At 42.4% G+C, this 17777-nt stretch overlaps 2 protein-coding genes and 1 long non-coding RNA gene across 11 annotated transcripts in view; 1 reads left to right on the forward strand and 2 right to left on the reverse strand.

Annotated features, from left to right (window-relative positions):
* Positions 1-1488, reverse strand: part of PIP4K2C (phosphatidylinositol-5-phosphate 4-kinase type 2 gamma) — a 22818-nt gene extending 21330 nt beyond the window's left edge. The window contains exon 1 of one of the 3 annotated variants that reach the window (XM_072134879.1): positions 1126-1488. In XM_072134879.1, coding sequence (XP_071990980.1) covers positions 1126-1473 — 348 coding nt within the window. In that variant the 5' untranslated portion in view covers positions 1474-1488. The remainder of the gene's footprint in view (positions 1-1125) is intronic. The other 2 variants (XM_072134881.1, XM_072134880.1) reach the window with 2 other exon arrangements.
* Positions 1410-17077, forward strand: LOC140117794 (uncharacterized). Of its 3 annotated transcripts, none has more exons than XR_011853080.1 (4): positions 1410-1749; positions 3634-3687; positions 3779-3858; positions 16766-17077. It is a non-coding gene; the product is annotated as an uncharacterized lncRNA (long non-coding RNA). The 3 variants fall into 3 exon arrangements; XR_011853082.1 differs by lacking the exon at positions 1410-1749 and adding an exon at positions 1782-1860 and having other exon boundaries at positions 3634-3691; positions 3782-3858; XR_011853081.1 differs by lacking the exon at positions 1410-1749 and adding an exon at positions 1784-1860 and having other exon boundaries at positions 3634-3691.
* Positions 6224-17777, reverse strand: part of KIF5A (kinesin family member 5A) — an 83993-nt gene continuing 72439 nt past the window's right edge. For all 5 annotated transcript variants that reach the window (XM_072134877.1, XM_072134876.1, XM_072134875.1 and 2 more), the window contains 6 exons: positions 16667-16883; positions 16010-16163; positions 12513-12595; positions 10040-10067; positions 8784-8904; positions 6224-7529 (listed from right to left, as the gene is read on the reverse strand). In XM_072134877.1, coding sequence (XP_071990978.1) covers positions 8826-8904; positions 10040-10067; positions 12513-12595; positions 16010-16163; positions 16667-16883 — 561 coding nt within the window. In that variant the 3' untranslated portion in view covers positions 6224-7529; positions 8784-8825. The remainder of the gene's footprint in view (positions 7530-8783; positions 8905-10039; positions 10068-12512; positions 12596-16009; positions 16164-16666; positions 16884-17777) is intronic.

Consider the following 17777-nt stretch of genomic DNA (forward strand, 5'->3'; position numbering starts at 1 on the left):
GCGACCAGATACAGCACCAGAGACCTACACAAAACGGCCGAGCGACAACCAGGGGCCGCCCCCCGGGGACACCGAGCGACAACCAGGGGCCAACACCCCCCCCCCCCCGGAGATACTGAGGAACAACCAGGGGCCACAGCCCCCTACCCCCGGGGACACCGAGCGACAAGCAGGGGCCACCAAGGGGATACCGAGCGACAACCAGGGGCAACCCCCCGGGGACACTGAGCGACAGCCAGGGGCCATACCCCCCCCCCCCCCCGGGATACCGAGCGACAACCAGGGGCCACAGCCCCCCACCCCTGGGGATACCGAGCGACAACCAGGGGCCACCCCCCCCCCCGGGATACCGGGGGAGACCGAGCGACAACCAGGGGCCACCCCCCCGGGGACACTGAGCGACAGCCAGGGGCCATACCCCCCCCCCCCCCCCCCGGATACCGAGCGACAACCAGGAGCCGCCCCCAAGAAATACCCAGCCACACAACGCTAGCGCACTTTAAAATGCCTCCAAGTGAACCGCTCCAGTTCATGAAATGATCAGACATGACCGGCAGGCAGTCAACCCTTACCCCTGTACCCCATCATTTTACGCTTTATTATTCCACCCCTACGGTCTATTTAGAATTCCTGAACTATTCTCCATACCATAGTGAGATTTACTAAATAACAATATATATATATAATAACCACGCTGCTCTATACTATGTTTTCTATAAATTCACAGGACACACTATACTATGACCATGTAATAAGGTGGTGCATTAATATATAGGTTCACTAGACAATAAGCTCCATATAATTGGGGTGCGCCACACTATGTTGTATCACACACTTGCAGTCACACTGGTGCCCCCTCCTAACATACATGTAACACACTAATAACGTCCCATAGCTCCCGGCAGCAGGGACAACAAGTTTTCAGGGGCCCCGGCACAGCCCCACACAGGGGCCCCGGCACAGCCCCACACAGGGGCCCCGGCACAGCCCCACACAGGGGCCCCGGCACAGCCCCACACAGGGGCCCCGGCACAGCTGTATACAGGGGACCCTCCTATCCCCCGGTCGGGTCACAGCTCTACAGGTGCTCAGCACTTCTCCCCATCACCCGGGGTCGGGCCTCACCGAGTGGTTGACTCCCCACATGAAGACACTGACGAGCGGGTCGCTGGCCCGGAACACCTTCACTTTCTGCTGCACGAAGTGTTTCTTCTTGGTCTTAGTCTTGGCTGTGGTGGCGGGGAGAATGCTGACAGCTGCCGAGGAAGTAGCGGGCGCCGCGTTGGAAGACATGTCAGCACCACGGGGCCGCCAGCCGCCACGACCCCCGAGCCTCCTCCTCTTTCTCTTCTTCTGTCCCAAGCGGCTGCTCCCCCTCCCGCCGGGGCTGCTGCCGCTCTCCGCCCCTTCTAACTCACCTGGGCGCCGGGCGCGCCTGCGCAATAGCTCCCTACCTCCACCCAGCCGGCTCATGGGTCACGTGACTGCCCACCGGCCGCGCCCGCCTCACCATGGAGATTTTATCCTAACTGGAATGTCATTCAGCGGGAACCATGTTGGTTGAGGGCAGGATAGTGTATCACCTGCCCAGTGGTGTGCGCACTGCTGCCTCCTGGGGCCAGGCTGTGTAATCACCGCACTGTGCCGCTATCAGACAGGAAGCTCTAGTAGTTGTTTGTTCCCACCATATGTATCCGCCAATGCTTCGAGGAAATGTCATCCCTGATTCTTACTGGACATCACTTACAGGTTTTATCCAATAGATTTAAAGGTGTTGTCCAGCTGTTCAAAGAAAAAAAACTCCTTAAAACCTTGCAGCGCTGGGGTCGTGGGTTCTAGTCCAAGGTCAACATCCGTAAAGTAAATCAGTAAACATAGTAGCTCTAGTTAGGATATAGAACACTAAGGCCGGCGGCACACTAAGGGTTTTGAACCCGTTTTTGGGGCGTTTTTAAGCAGTGCATTAAAAAACGCATGTGTTTTTAAAAAAATGCATGCGTTTTTTGAAAACGCATCCATTTTTGACCGGTTTTACCAATGATCTTAAGTAAAACGGGTCAAAACCGCATGCGTTTTTTAACGTTTTTTTTAATGGACTGCTTAAAAAACGACCCAAAAATGGGTTCAAAATGCCACTTGGGCCGCCGACCTAAGGCAGGGGCGCTGATAGACAGCAGTAATCAGCTCTATGGGCGCATGTCTATACAGTTCATTATGAAGTCATGTAATATCTATTGGGATAGCGACTCCCCAGTGACAACAGTGGAAGCTTTGGAAACTGCCAGTGGTGCGGGGACAACAGTATTCCTGCCCTGCACACAGATCCAAAGCGTCTTCAGTGACTCACACAGGACGGGTACCTATACTGTCACTGGGGCTGCTGCAGGCCTGCATTGTGTCAGCAGTGCCACTGACTTGAGGACAGACAAAGTATGGGGGTTTGAGCGGTCAATGGGCCTTGTGGGCAGCCCATTCTGCCTATATGAGGTTTCCGCTATTGATTTTACAATTAAACAATACAAGACACTGGGTACTGGTTACAGATCGCATGCCCTATCGCATAGAAACGCATATACATTCGGGCCATGGCAAGCCCTGTATGCTTTGATTCCGTTTATAAACTGTACAGTGCGGTCACACAAGGCATTGTTGGTGCATTTTTTAGTTTCAAAGTTTTATTGAATAGAAAAACAGAATAGTGCCTTACAATAGGTCACACCATAACACATGCTGAATTTTTTAACGCACTGAAAACACATGTTTTTGATTGTTTCAATGCATTTGGTAGGGTACGTTCACACTTTTTGAGACAAAGTTTTAGAAACCAAAGGCAGTGGGGATCATAATGGGTGAGAACATATCATTAAGAGAAGCTGCTCCTCCTCTTTTTTCACTCCACCAAACTGGTTTGGACATCAAAAACTACATCTGAAAAACTGAACATATGAATGCACCCTGAACTTGAGGCAGTTTTTTTTGTTGAAGTTTTTAAACCCAAAATCAGCAAAAAGAAACAGAGCAGAAAAAGTTAAAAGTTCTCCCCACTTGGTGCCACTTTTGGTGGCATAAAATGAAATTACAGTGCACATATTTTGGGGGTAGATACAATAATGGACTAGTGTATGTACCTGTTTATTTTTTGTTTTTTTTACATCTGCCAACTGTAACATCTGTGCCCGTTAAGGCCTCAGCACCTTCCTCTGCCTCTGATTTTGTACTTAGTTTGCATTCTGTCCTGCACTATTCTGAACACTTATGTTTTAATCGGTTTGCACCACCCCTGTCTGTCTCCTGTTCACTCTGTTCTGTGGTGCAGACAGTAACAGTAGCTGTGATGGACAGGTGCTTCCTCCACTAATATTCCATCCCTAGTAGTCTGTTTTGTCTGGGGGCTGATCCAAACACTCTTTGGACCGTGACTCTTAATACTATTGTCTGCCCACTTCCCAGTGATTTTTTTAAGTCATCCTTGGAGCTTGCTAATGTTTCTGGACTTCCATATTTCGTATTTCTTAACCTTGGCTTGTTGGTTTTCTGACCATGTTTTTCTGTACTGCATAGTCCTCTTGGTTTTGACCCATATTTGTACGACCATTCTTCTATGTTTGTTTGGTCTCCATCTTTACACTTTAGCACAAGTACGGAAAGTTGACCAGTTGTCACCGATCGCCGGGATAATATCTGCAAGTAGGTAGGGACAGCTGAGTTGGTCTAGCTTTAGACCTCACTGTCTGTGCCTGTCCTTTTCATTCCCATCTTTTTGTCCATTTGCAAACAGCAGAATTACACTACCTTTGAAGATACTGTATCAACGGTGTGCCAGGCTTCTCGGAGCGGAGCGGCGTGGGATACCAGCAGGTGAGTAAAGTTTTACCTATTTACTTTTTGTTTTTCTTTATATATTAAAACTCGGTTTTCACTGAACTACTACGAGCTCAAATACATTTCTCAGTCTTACTCTGAACGTAGTATCACATACTCTAATACTGCATGGAGATGCCTCTGTGCCCAGGGCCCTAACAAGGGCAAAGAAGCATGGTTACACCCCTTCTTCATTACGTTTTTAATACTATTCCCAGGCTTCCCTACTACTCCTCTAAGTTTCCTTGCGCGTTTGTTCCCTTTGATTTTGTTGTAACATTGTTTTCTATGTAATTCATCAAAGTCCTGTGCAACCAAGTGTTTTGTATAATTAATAAAACCCTTTAAAAATTCAGCCTAACACAAAAAGTGCTAACCCACTGATAAAGTAGACATGAATGTGCATGTTCTTCAGCAGTGGTGATCCATGATCTCTCCATGTCTTCATGATCCATTTACTTGTAACATTTTTTTTTGCCTTAAAGGGGTTATCCACTTTCAGCAAATAATTGATATTCTTTGAGAAATGAAAAGATATACTAGCTTTTTTTTATATTTTCCAATATACTTTCTGTATCAATTCCTCTAGATCTCTGCTTGCTGTCCTTCATTGTTTACTTCATGTGGATAAGAAGGTGTCCGTGGTCATGTGATGTCACACAGGTGCACGGATCATTATAACACACAGCTCTGATTACTCTCAGTGATATAAGATCCGTGCACCTGTGTGACATCACATGACCAGGGACAGCTTCTTATCCAAAGGAAGTGTGAACCACAATTCATATGGAGTGCAGCTGTAGCTGAATTGCAGTGTAGACTGTAACTTCGTGTATGGACTGTCCCACACAGGCTCACCACCAGGGGAGATACACACTTCTATCACTTAGGCTACATGAACAGGATGTATGTAGAAGGATAGGACATCTTTCACGGCCCTGTACGCTCGTACAGGCCCTGAGCCCATAGCGATGTATGGGGGACGTATATCGGCCTTATATACGTCAGCCGTATATACGTCCCCCATACATGTGTGTGAATGTAGCCTTACAGTGTTGATTAAACAGATTCCTGTTACATAGTTCTAATAAAGGCTTCTACTTCCTGACTATATAATTACAGTCTCTTAGATAATTTATGAGATTATACTAGTGAGATTATATACTGTCCCTCAGTAGGTCGATATAGTCCTAGTTTCAACTGTAATGCTGTGCTGATACGTGTTGGAGAAATAAAGTGTGGGAGATGTGACGCCCAACATTCACAAAAACGGAAATCCTGTTTTCACTAATCGAATGAAGCTGCAGGTTGACTCCAATCTAGCGTACGGTGGGGATACCATTACACAGGCCCCCCAATCGGCTTGTTTTCCTTTATCTTGTGCAAATACAGAATTTTGATGAATTTTTCAGCCGTACACTAAGCCAACTATTATACTACACCAAATGTATCATTCTGCATCAGACACAATGATAAATATGTCACAGTTTGTGACTGTCCTACCTAACTTACTGGCCTACATTTATAGAAACTAGTAAAGTCTTTACTATGTGCAATTCGTCTGTGTAGTGTGCTGGGTGCGGCAGATTCATGAAAACTGGTGCATGGGCTTCATTAATCTGCCACCCCCTGCACTGCTAGGCACTATTTGTTTGGTGCACTTAGTTCATACTGAACTGTGGCACAGAGAGAACTGTGGTGCACGTCAGTCATAAATGTGGTGCAAACTCTGTCTAAGCACCAACACGCCCCTTTAGGTGCACATTTTTTCTGTCTTGCTGGACACAAAACTGGCGCAAGCACTTTAAAAATACAAGTGTAAGCAGTTTCCATGTTCTTTTCAGTGCAAAGTCAGACAGAAAACTGGTGCAAACGCTTTTAGACACATCCGATTAATCTCCTCCAATGTGTTGTGAAATAAAATTAAATTGGGGATTTTGATAACATATTTTTCTTTAACACTTTGCTCTCTATTGACTACAACATGAAACAGGTTACAGGGCCCTACTCTATTATATAGGAGACTCCAATGAATCTCTCTTCTCTACCAGCTTGACATAAACATATAATGCAGGATCCATCAGATTCAGCATGCTAATACCAATGGCATGTCCCAATGTTAGTGTTTTTTCCCAATAGACTAAATGGATAGCTAAAAAATAATTTTGTCTCAATGCTATTAAACCACTTATTACCTGAATGTGTATATCAAGGTTGTTTCTTTATCTGAATCGTATGTAGAGCGCTCCTTTGGTTCCCCCTAGCTGGATCATCAGATCCATGTAATGTTACTGACAAATGTTGTTGTTTCATTTTGTTTTTGAGATTCGTCGTTTTCAAAAAACAAAGTTATAAAACAAAATATGAGTTGAATTATCTTTATTGTAAATTGCCCAATTTGATCTATCAATAAAAAATAAAACAATAATAAATAGTATCTGTAAATTCAAGACACAGACATCCACCGGAGACAGGACACTGCAATGAATCATGCTCACTAAAAGGGAAAGTTTCATTACTTATATACATATACTTATATTGATATTTTATTAACTTCTGCCAGTACTAGTTTTCATAGTGGAAGAGTTTTAAGGTGGCCATACAGACTAGATAGATGTCAGCCAAACTGAATGATTGCAAAGGACCATCAGCCATCTATTATGTAGTAGGGTTGCACAAAGATTTTAATTTTTGACATTTTCTGTATTTCGATACCGATAATCTTCAATACTACGCTGCACTTAGCATCAGGTCCCTCCTGCTCATAGTAGAGAATTTCCCGGTCCTCTATATGACAGTAGGCATTGCATGGGCAGTGCCTAAAGTTTCAGAAGGGTGGGTGACCACAAGTGCTGCTTGGTGCTTTTTCATGAATATTGGAAGAGGTGGGTGTGGTAATGGATGTCCACCATGATGCCCACACAAACAATGTATGGTTGTCTTATACCACACTACGAACCAGTATCAAATTCCAAATTCTGGTATTGTGACAACTATAATCTATAGGGGGCCTCCAGACTGTCTTGCAATGACAGATGTTGGGAAAAAGATGGAACTATGATCCTTTCATTGTCAGCCACTACACATAACACTTAGGCAAGCCCACAGCTATCTAATATGTATGGCGCCTTATTCTCCATCATGAAGTAATATGCAATTCTGCACTCGCTGCAATTAATATTCCCCTGAGGTTATTATTTGCATTAGCTTGATAAATACCGGGGATTGAATGCAGAAGGATTGTAAATGGTTCTTAATCAAAAATAAAATATTGTTTTTCATGAAAATTTCCCTTTCCCCCATGTCGCTCATCCAGCATATTATCGAGGCCATAGCACTGAAAAGACAACGTTACATAATTTTTATTGTCACATTTTATTCCATTCCTTTGGATACATTACTAACCCCAGGTAAATGACAGTGCGTGAGTGGACGGGTATACATTAAGTTCTCCTAGAAGATTGAGATTAAAACACAAGTGGGTACATGATTGAGTGCATTGCAAAGGTATAGAATAAACATTAGCAGCTGTTAGTATACAGTACGTTAACAGAGCACGGTAGAAAGACATTGAGCTAGAGTCATACAGGGAAGATAATGTTTGGCAGCAGAGGCCACAGGAAGCTAACTTGCAGCATGCTGGGAATAAGCTTCAGTTCCTTTGGAGACTGGAAGTGGAAAAGAAGGAAGATAAAGCAGAGAGATCAATAGATTAGTGCATTAGAGGTGAAAGAACAGCGGTGTATTCCCGGGTCGGAAACTATTGTGTGCTTACTCTATCACCACTTAGCTAGATCTGAATGTCATCTGTGCAGGCTAATGCAAGCTGCTAAACCAAAGAATAACCATCAAATATAAACCATTATATACTTTGTGTTAAACTACCCTAAAAATGTACATTATGTTATATAAAATAAGGATGTATTCCTAACTTACACATGACACATAGAATTAGTGCTAGAATAGAAGATAGTGGCCCAAAAGTAGTGCTTCACTAATGTGCAGAGAGCGGCAGATTATTGAATACTGGCGCAGGTTCTCATTAATCTGGCGGTCACTGCCCTGTTTGGAAAGTGTGCACAAAGTATTTTTTTGGCACACCGTTCGATTTTACACCGAAATGCCCCTCTAGGTGCAGAATTTTGTGGTTCCAAGTCAGACAGAAAACTGTCGAAAACACTAATAAATGTGGGCCAATATGCCAGTTTTAAGAAATAACAAGAAGAAACCCGATATATCACGGGCTACTATTCCGGTTTGTATGAGGGAGTGTATCTAATATAACGGCACTTTCTGAGGGTTTAAATATATATACTAGTGTTTATTCTACTTTTTATAAATAATTGGAAGTATTTTTAAATTGGATGCTATAAGAGTTTTGTATGTTAGAAGAGTATTTAATAATATGGAAGCGACGCAAATGCCTCGCCCCAAAAGAAGCCGGTAGTGGCTAAACCCAGTTGGGGCTACATGTTTACTGGCGACTAGATGATTTTATATCTATAATATACATATTTTAATGTTCACTTGTGAGTATGAAGAAATAAAATATCCTCTTATTTTAAGCATGATTGGTCTGCCTCTAGCCTCGCAGACCTTTGCCTGGATTCCCAGGTGGAGTTTGGCGTGAACGGTGTCAGAGACAAAAGAAGGAAGAAAAGACACATTATATTTCTGAATTATTTCTCTTGTTTGTTCTATTCTGGGTGTGGTGAGCAAGTCTACGCTTATATGGTTTCCATAGCAACACTTAAAGCAGGGAGAACTGAGACTGGTAGGGAAACTTCAAAGTCTTGTTGATGGAGCAATGGCTATTAGTAAGTTGAGTATTATTACTTATTATAAATAAATAGTGTTTTTTAGGTGTATGGACAATCGCTTTAAAGGTCAGTGATATGTAAACCTCCCTTCAGTTGCCTTACCTGGAAGTGCAGGTGAAAAGACATATCTAGTGAATCCTGTTATTAGCTGGCTGCAGTCTCCTGGTGAAGGGGAAATAACTGGGACTGTTCATCAGCCTCACAGCCACATGGCAAGTCACTTCTGTAATAGATAGGGTACATTGAGTTCTCATAAATATTTAAAAAGGAATGTTGCATATAGAAAGTAAGACAAGTAAAAACAGTGACTCAAAAAACAATCACGATTGTGTTTATGTGTATGTATATATATATATATATATATATATATATGCAGTGATGAAAAAAATTGAATGAATTACTGTTAATGCACAATTTATTGCCATGCATAAAGTAACATGAATAAGAGGAGAAGAGATGAGCGGTGAGAGCAGTATTGCAGCTCTGGGTCATGGTTTACATTCCAACACTGAAACACTCAAGGCTTTCTTCTTCATATTCATACGACTGTTTCTTATTCCCACACAGGTATAATGGTAGGTTTGCTGGCAGCTATGGAATTGCCCGTGATTAGGAGGTAGGAAAATTAGATTTCCTTCGGGGCATGGAGCCATATGTGATTACAATCTGTGTACAGGGTTAAAGAAGGTCAGCACTGTATTATAAATAGTTGGTACAAAGTCTGGTGTCTAAGCTGAAATAGCCAAACCTCTTATATGTATGGGGCTCTCCAACAAAAGGCTGATATGGAGGAAGATAAGGGTCAGGCAATGGGAAGTTATTGGGAGATAAGCTGCTGCCAAAAGACTATCTCCAATCACTACACAAGCACTTGGGGGGTGGGGGGGGGGCATTTATTATTGGCTTTCATCCACTTTTTTGGAGTTATCTCTTTCTTCCTTGCTGCACTTTGTGAGTTGAATTACATAAGAAGTACACTTTACAATCCTACTATAGGTATTAGTTTAACAATGCAACACAGACATACAGTAAGTGTATATATAAAAGTTATACACTTATTGTATGTCTGTGTTGCATTGTTAAACTAATACCTACAGTAGGATTGTAAAGTGTACTGAACCGTGCTAATGGTCAGAGCATCACCTAGGGGGTTACTAGCCTCCCGACAACTATCTGGATTTTCATTGTTACTAGAGGAGCCCCATGAGCGCCTGTTTCCTTCTTTCCCTTTAGTTCTAGAGCATTATCTAGTCCATATCAGTGCATCAGCTTTTAGCCCAGTTCCACCCACTTCAAGCAAATCCCAGTCATGTAGAGAATAGTAACTCCTACAACAAAGATATATGCCTGTGACTCACCGGTTATCATTGATGTCTGTAGCGTTGCCTGTTGTCAGCAAAATGAGTAAAAAGAGCAGCATGTTAAACATTCTCCTAATACATCATTTATCTATGAACTGTACAACCTTTGCTTCCAGAGTATATGCCATAGAACAATATAGGATAATACACTCAGTGCCTTGTTAGTAAATATAAGACGATAGCAGGGAAATGTTTGGGCATAACTGAGATCAATAGATCATTGTTCTACATAACTTATCTTTTTACATGCCTTGCAATAATTCTCTGTCTTTACCCTAGTATAGCAGCTATATATCTGTATACATCTATATAGCTTTATATCTAACACGGGGGAATACTACAATTGAGGCTATTTTAGATAAGCTGACCTTCCTGATGAGGAACATTTCTTTCCTATCACTGCAATCTAATACAGAATGTGGGTAAAGAAGATTCATCCTCACAGTCTGCAGCACAGTGCCCTGTTTGCATGGGGCAATGTGCAGTGACAATGTGGAAACTTTATGGCCACAGCATACACTATTGTAACCTGTCACCAGGGGTGGGATCCGACTAGGTAACCATGGCTTGGGCAAACTGGTTGTTAAAAACATGACGGGTTCGCCATGGCGAAGGAGGTCAATGAAGGCTATGCTATGTGATATACTCACTAAAATAAAATCCTAAAAATTACCCCGGTGTGTGCCATGTTCTCTCTATGGATTAAAACGGATTGAAAATCCCACATTGAGCACCACCCAATCAATGGTGTGCGGTTACTATTGGTCTAGGCGGCACAGGATCAACATCAGAGGAAAAGCAGAAGGTCAGGGCTGGCAGCGGAGGAGCGTAAACGGGAACAGGTCCGGGGTCACAACAGAAATTCAATACACGAGCACAGGGCAACAATACAAGCTTTCTCAGAGGAATACAGCACAAAGATCCAGAAGGGTGTTCAGGGAGAGGCCGGCTTAAATGGTATTCTGGGAAATGGCCAGCGCCAAATAACAGCGCGCTGGCCCTTAAATCCTCTGAAGCCGGCACGCCCTAGGAGTTGGGAATCCGTGCGCATGGCCGAGGAAGCAGAGACAAGAGCAGGGATAGGTAAGTGGATGCCGTAGGAGACCGGGGCACATGGAGGGCCACGGGTGAGCCTGCAACCCAGGACATGAATCGCGGGAGCACCCGTGACAGTTCTTTTTCTTGTAATTTTATGTTTGTTTTTGTTTTGCCTTATTGCATGCATTTTGAATTGTCGCACTGCTGATTCATTTGCGCCTAATTTGTCGCAAATTATTCCCCTACAAAGCAGATCTCATTTGCAACCAATAGGGAAGCTAGATTGAGAAAGGGAGGGACAGAACATTCCTAGCTTCATTTTTGAACAAATAAGTAAATGCATGTACAATGTCCAGACTACATTTTGTTTTAAGTGCAGAGAAAAAAAGTTAAAGATGTGTAAAAAAAAAAAAAAAAAAAATACATTTTCTTGCTCAAATGAGTCTCTCTAATATTTTTAATTATAATTTATAGGAAGAGAGTCCGATAACATTTTTAGAGGCACACATTAAGATTGACAATAATCCCACTAAAAAAGACCACATCCTATAGAAAATGATGAAAGTGTCACTTGAGGACATTTTAATGGAAAGATGATGAAACTTTACATTTTAAAACTGCGCCGAAGTATTTTTTCATGTTGGATCCAGCTAATTTTTCATTTTGGAAGCGGAGACCTTTGTTTCCAGTAATGAAAAGGGTGTTTTTTTTCAAGTGCACCTGCTCAGAGCAGGTGAATTTTTGCGTTTTTTTAGGCGCAAAATAATGATAGATGCAGTGCAAACATCTGCAGCACAACCATTCACTATGTCAGATAAGGCTCAGACACTCAAAACCGCTAAGTTTGGAACTTTAGTCTGCACCCAAAATAGTTGCAAAATAGAGACAAATTTACTAACTGCGCCAAAAAATTGCACAAAAAAAATCGCCAATAAGAAGTGAAAAAATTATGATAAATTTTCCCCATAGTTCCTAGCAACGTGATTGTGATAATCTCCATATATTTGTTTTCCAGGGCCTTCTTTCTTCTAAAATCTGAAGATCTAAAAACTTTTAATTGTATGCTTATAAGGCAAAAGAGCTATGGGTGGTGTTACCAGAGCCCCTCTGTGCTGTAGCTTCACGAGCTGTTACACTGTGCAGATGAAGGGTGAGACAGTGTAACAACCTGTGAATCTACAGCACAGAGGGCTTCCAGTAGAACCTTTGTGCCTCATTAGCACAACTTTAAACATGTATTTTCGTTAAAAAAAAATCAGGTGACAAATAACAAACATAAGAAGATTACCACAGTCACGGTGCCTGGATCTATGAACAAATGTCCCTGGTTTATCATGATAAATTTTGATGGAAGATTTCTTTTACCAAAATTTATAAAAATGCTAAATTATTTCAATAATTCTCTGCCTTCCCTGTGCTGTAGTTGTCTTACCATTATCCACATTCATCTTCTGGTAGGGAAGCAGGCTGCTAATGGAAGAACTGCTTCTTGCAGTGGAACATGGGTTGGTGAAACTAGTGATATAGAAAGTAATCCAGTGTTAGTGCTGTATATAATCTTTGTATAAATAGTAAATGCAAGATGAAATTCTGCAATAAACAGATCAAATATCAGGGAAAAGAGAGAACTGTAATGACATTTAAAGGTTAATTGTCATTTCAAAGATTTTTTTTTTGCAAAACCCTGTAATATATGTTATCAGAGCACAATGCCTCGGCTTATCAGCCCTCTCCCCCCTGCTAAGCTGCTTAGTCAAATTCTTAGATCCATGCTTAGAGCATACAGAAATAAAGTCTATCTTGTGCCTATACAGGTTTCACAGGGTAAAATACACTCACCGGCCACTTTATTAGGTACACCTGTCCAACTGCTCGTTAACACTTAATTTCTAATCAGCCAATCACATGGCGGCAACTCAGTGAATTTAGGCATGTAGACATGGTCAAGACAATCTCCTGCAGTTCAAACCGAGCATCAGTATGGGGAAGAAAGGTGATTTGATGCCTTTGAACGTGGCATGGTTGTTGGTGCCAGAAGGGCTGGTCTGAGTATTTCAGAAACAGCTGATCTACTGGGATTTTCACGCACAACCATCTCTAGGGTTTACAGAGAATGGTCCGATAAAGAAAAAACATCCAGTGAGCGGCAGTTCTGTGGGCGGAAATGCCTTGTTGATGCCAGAGGTCAGAGGAGAATGGGCAGACTGGTTGGAGCTGATAGAAAGGCAACAGTGACTCAAATCGCCACCCGTTACAACCAAGGTAGGCAGAAGAGCATCTCTGAACGCACAGTACGTCGAACTTTGAGGCAGATGGGCTACAGCAGCAGAAGACCACACCGGGTGCCACTCCTTTCAGCTAAGAACAGGAAACTGAGGCTACAATTTGCACAAGCTCATCGAAATTGGACAGTAGAAGATTGGAAAAACGTTGCCTGGTCTGATGAGTCTCGATTTCTGCTGTGACATTCGGATGTAGGGTCAGAATTTGGCGTCAACAACATGAAAGCATGGATCCATCCTGCCTTGTATCAACGGTTCAGGCTGGTGGTGGTGGTGGTGTCATGGTGTGGGGAATATTTTCTTGGCACTCTTTGGACCCCTTAGTACCAATTGAGCATCGTTGCTATGCCACAGCCTACCTGAGTATTGTTGCTGACCATGTCCATCCCTTTATGACCACAATGTACCCTGTAACATCTGATAGCTACTTTCAGCAGGATAATGCGCCATGTCATAAAGCTGGAATCATCTCAGACTGGTTTCTTGAACATGACAATGAGTTCACTGTACTCAAATGGCCTCCACAGTCACCAGATCTCAATCCAATAGAGCATCTTTGGGATGTGGTGGAACGGGAGATTCGCATCATGGATGTGCAGCCGACAAATCTGCGGCAACTGTGTGATGCCATCATGTCAATATGGACCAAAATCTCTGAGGAATGCTTCCAGCACCTTGTTGAATCTATGCCACGAAGAATTGAGGCAGTTCTGAAGGCAAAAGGGGGTCCAACACGTTACTAGCATGGTGTACCTAATAAAGTGGCCGGTGAGTGTATGTACGAAGTGGATGGTCAACATTCAAATGGGGGGGGACACCTTATAGACATGAACAATGTCTCATTTTAACATATTCTAAAGCTAGGCGAAGCCTAAACCAATAAAGTTGCCATAAGAGGTGTCTTACCCATGGGCCAATCGACACCGCTCCAGTACTGGGGATAGCACCATCCCCGGCGTGCGTTTCCGCTGGAATCGCCTTCATCTGGACGGTGCGTCGGTGACTGTGTTATCCCCAGTACTGGAGCGGTGTAGATTGGCCCATGGGTAAGACACCTCTTATGGCAACTTTATTGGTTTAGGCTTCGCCTACCTTTAGAATATGTTAAAATGAGTTGTTCATGTCTACAAGGTGTTCCCACATTTGAATGTTGACCATCCACTTTGTACATATTTTACCCTGTGAATCCTGTATAGGCACAAGATAGACTTTATTTCTGTATGCTCACATGTATCACTGGAGATAACTCCTCTTCTGTGTACCATCATCTATGGCCTGATATCTTAATTTATAATTTATATTTAATTTTTTATATGTTTTCATGAATAAAGATTAATATGTAATACAAAAGAATTAATTTTTGTTGTCTTGATGCCCCGTCGTCCACAGTTTAGTGGGGGGCATTAGTGGTATCACTTTAGTCTTGGTGTCCATGACATTGCAGCGTTGTTGGAAAAGTTTGCTTTGCTTCCCCATATACATGGAGCAAAGATGCAAGAAATTAACTAAACACTGGCCCACATTTATCAAAAACAGTGCAAACATTTTGCCAGTGTATAGTGCAGAAGCCACCAGAATCAGGAATTATGCCACATGTTCTTCATGAATCTGGTGCCCCCTGCACTGCTCCGGCAGAGTGCACCAACTTCTTTTGGTGCACCTTTCAAATAGAGCGTGCAACACAATTCTGTCAGACACTGCATGATTAATGTGTCCGACTGTTCATCGGAACGCCCGTTTCAGTGCAGAATTCTGTGTTGCGTTGGGTACGGTGCAGCTTTATAAATACCTGTGCAAGCATTTTGCAATGGAAAGGATGTGACAGAGTAAGACAGAAAACTGGTGCAGGGGCTTTAATAAATGTGGGACACTGACTCTGATGCTGCATGACTGGGGACATACAGTTTAACACTAATCTTATTAGGTCATAAAAAGGAAGTAAAATGGTTCATTAAGATTGATGTAGCTTGCTTAAACACTGAACAGACTAAATAAATTACATGAAACTGGCGGAGTGCAGCATTTTGGAATATTTTGGATGTAGCAGTGCAACCTACAAATGACTGTGGGGCATATTTATCATAAGCTGCAGCTAAGTGTGCCAATGTATGATGTTGTCCCTGACCTGTGGCAGCTACTGGATTTATCAGAGGCTTCCTGCCAGGCAGGTGTGCTGTGCTGCGCAAGGGGGAAGTTCTATGCCAGGTCCAGCGTGTTGTAGAATTGTCCCTGTCCCCTGGCAGCCGCTGGATGTATCAGAAGGCTCTGGCTTCCTGCGAGGCAGGTGTGCCATGCAGTGCCGAGGGGGCATATCTATGCCAGGTCCAGCCTGTTGTAGAATTGTCCCTGTCCCCTGGCAGCCGCTGGATGTATCAGAAGGCTCTGGCTTCCTGCGAGGCAGGTGTGCCATGCAGTGCTGAGGGGGCATATCTATGCCAGGTCCAGCCTGTCATGGAATTGGGCCATAGCTAATGCCTGGTCAGGCACAGGCTAAAGCTTATGCGCATGACACAGGGAGACAATTATCTTGCAAAGTAGAATTATTTGGATATTAAACAATAACCTTTCCCATCTATTGCCACGGACACTGTAAGACATAGGATAAAACTAGAATATAGATATATAATATAACATTTGTGATACTTACTATGTTTCACTGGTGGGGCTGGATGAAGAATGCATATACATGTTTTGGTATTGCTGAAAGATGTTGTTAGTGTAACTAACGGAATCAGAATTACGGACTCCATAGGGAGTGGTGGGGGAGGAGGCAGGATAATGTCCAGGCCTGATTGGCTTGGCTGGAAGAGAGAAACGGTGATATATAAAATTGCTTTGATGTAGAAAAACCAAATTGATTGTGTAATGAAAAGCTAAGCAATTCTTCAAACTTCTCTAGATCCTTGCTTGCTGTCATTCTATAGTAAGTTTCATAGTTTATTTCCTAAAGATAAAGACCGGACTCTGGTCATATGGTGTCACTCAGACGATCAGCTTTTTACAGTAATCAGAGTTGTGCACCTGTGTGACATCACATGACCAGGAACAGATCTTTATCCACAGGAAGTAAACAATAAAGCTAACTATATAATAACAACAAGCAGAGATCTAGATATTTCTATTGGAAAGTTGTATACATTCTTATTATACAAACAATATGAATTGCTTGCTGAAAGTAGACAATCCCTTTAAAATATGAGTAAAGTCTGTGTAGAACACTCAGGTATCCAAATTACACTATAGGGGCACATACTGTTTCCGGTTTATATAGATGGCAAAGTGCAATTTATGTTGAATCTCTTACCAATCTGTGCAGTGTGTGTGCGCTTCACTGTATTCTTGTAGCGTACAGCCTCCTTGATGCGGTCCACCTCTTGCTGATACCGTCTCTTGTCCTTCATAGCTCCTTCCTTGGCCTCCTTCAGTGCACCCTCCAGGGCCTTAACTCTCTCAGCCGTAGCCCGAAGACGTTTTTCCAGTTTAGGAAGCTCACAACGAAGATCTGCATTGTCACGAACCAGCTAGATGGCAGCACAGAAAGTGAAAGATTACCAGGATGCATATTTGAGAATAACAACATCCATAGAAAATAGTGGATTTTTTTTCTAAGAGTTACTACCATATCCAAATGACAAAATCGATAATGCCATATAATTTGTTTGGTACAGTGATGTGGATATTGAGATCCATAAAATTATATATTTGAGTTATACTACATAGTATTAAAAATGATTAAAAAAAAACAAAACTTAGGCGCTGTATTTCACTGTATGGCTTCATATATTTGTAGTAAATCACCAACATGGCTTCTCATTAATCCTGCAACATCACCAGTAAAAAATTCCAGCATCGATTTTATACCATTGGAGCGACATCTGGCAGAATATGGACCCGATCTTTATATTTAGGAACACACCATGTACATGTGAGATACTTCAGGAAGCAAAACAAACAATACATTTGCAAAATATATTAAAATACTTTTCCTTTACTTTAAGGCACATACTGCACATATGGAGTCAAGTTGCTGTGCTGACCATATCATGCAAAGTATGGCAGTGGAGATGAGCATCACCTATTGTGAATGCTGTGTTTCTAAGTTATCTAGATACAGGTGTTCATGTTATTACAATCCTGTTTGTGCTGAGATGCTGAAAATTGATCTCAACAAAACAGGAAGTGTGAGGCTTCGGCCTACTGGCAGGCACAGAGAGCTAAATTAAATAGAAATTTTAACAAACATCATAATTTTTTTTTTTATTCAAAAATGTCATTAATAAATCTAATTAAAAAGATGATTAAAACAGTGGAACATTTTTCATTTACACAATCTATAAATCACGGTACTAATCCACAGAATTTAGGAAAAAGCTTCCATTTTCCGCCTGTTGCTGTTCCTGAGGCATTACAAGTCT

The sequence above is a fragment of the Engystomops pustulosus genome, chromosome 2, assembly GCF_040894005.1.
Source record: "Engystomops pustulosus chromosome 2, aEngPut4.maternal, whole genome shotgun sequence".
NCBI lineage: Eukaryota > Metazoa > Chordata > Amphibia > Anura > Leptodactylidae > Engystomops > Engystomops pustulosus.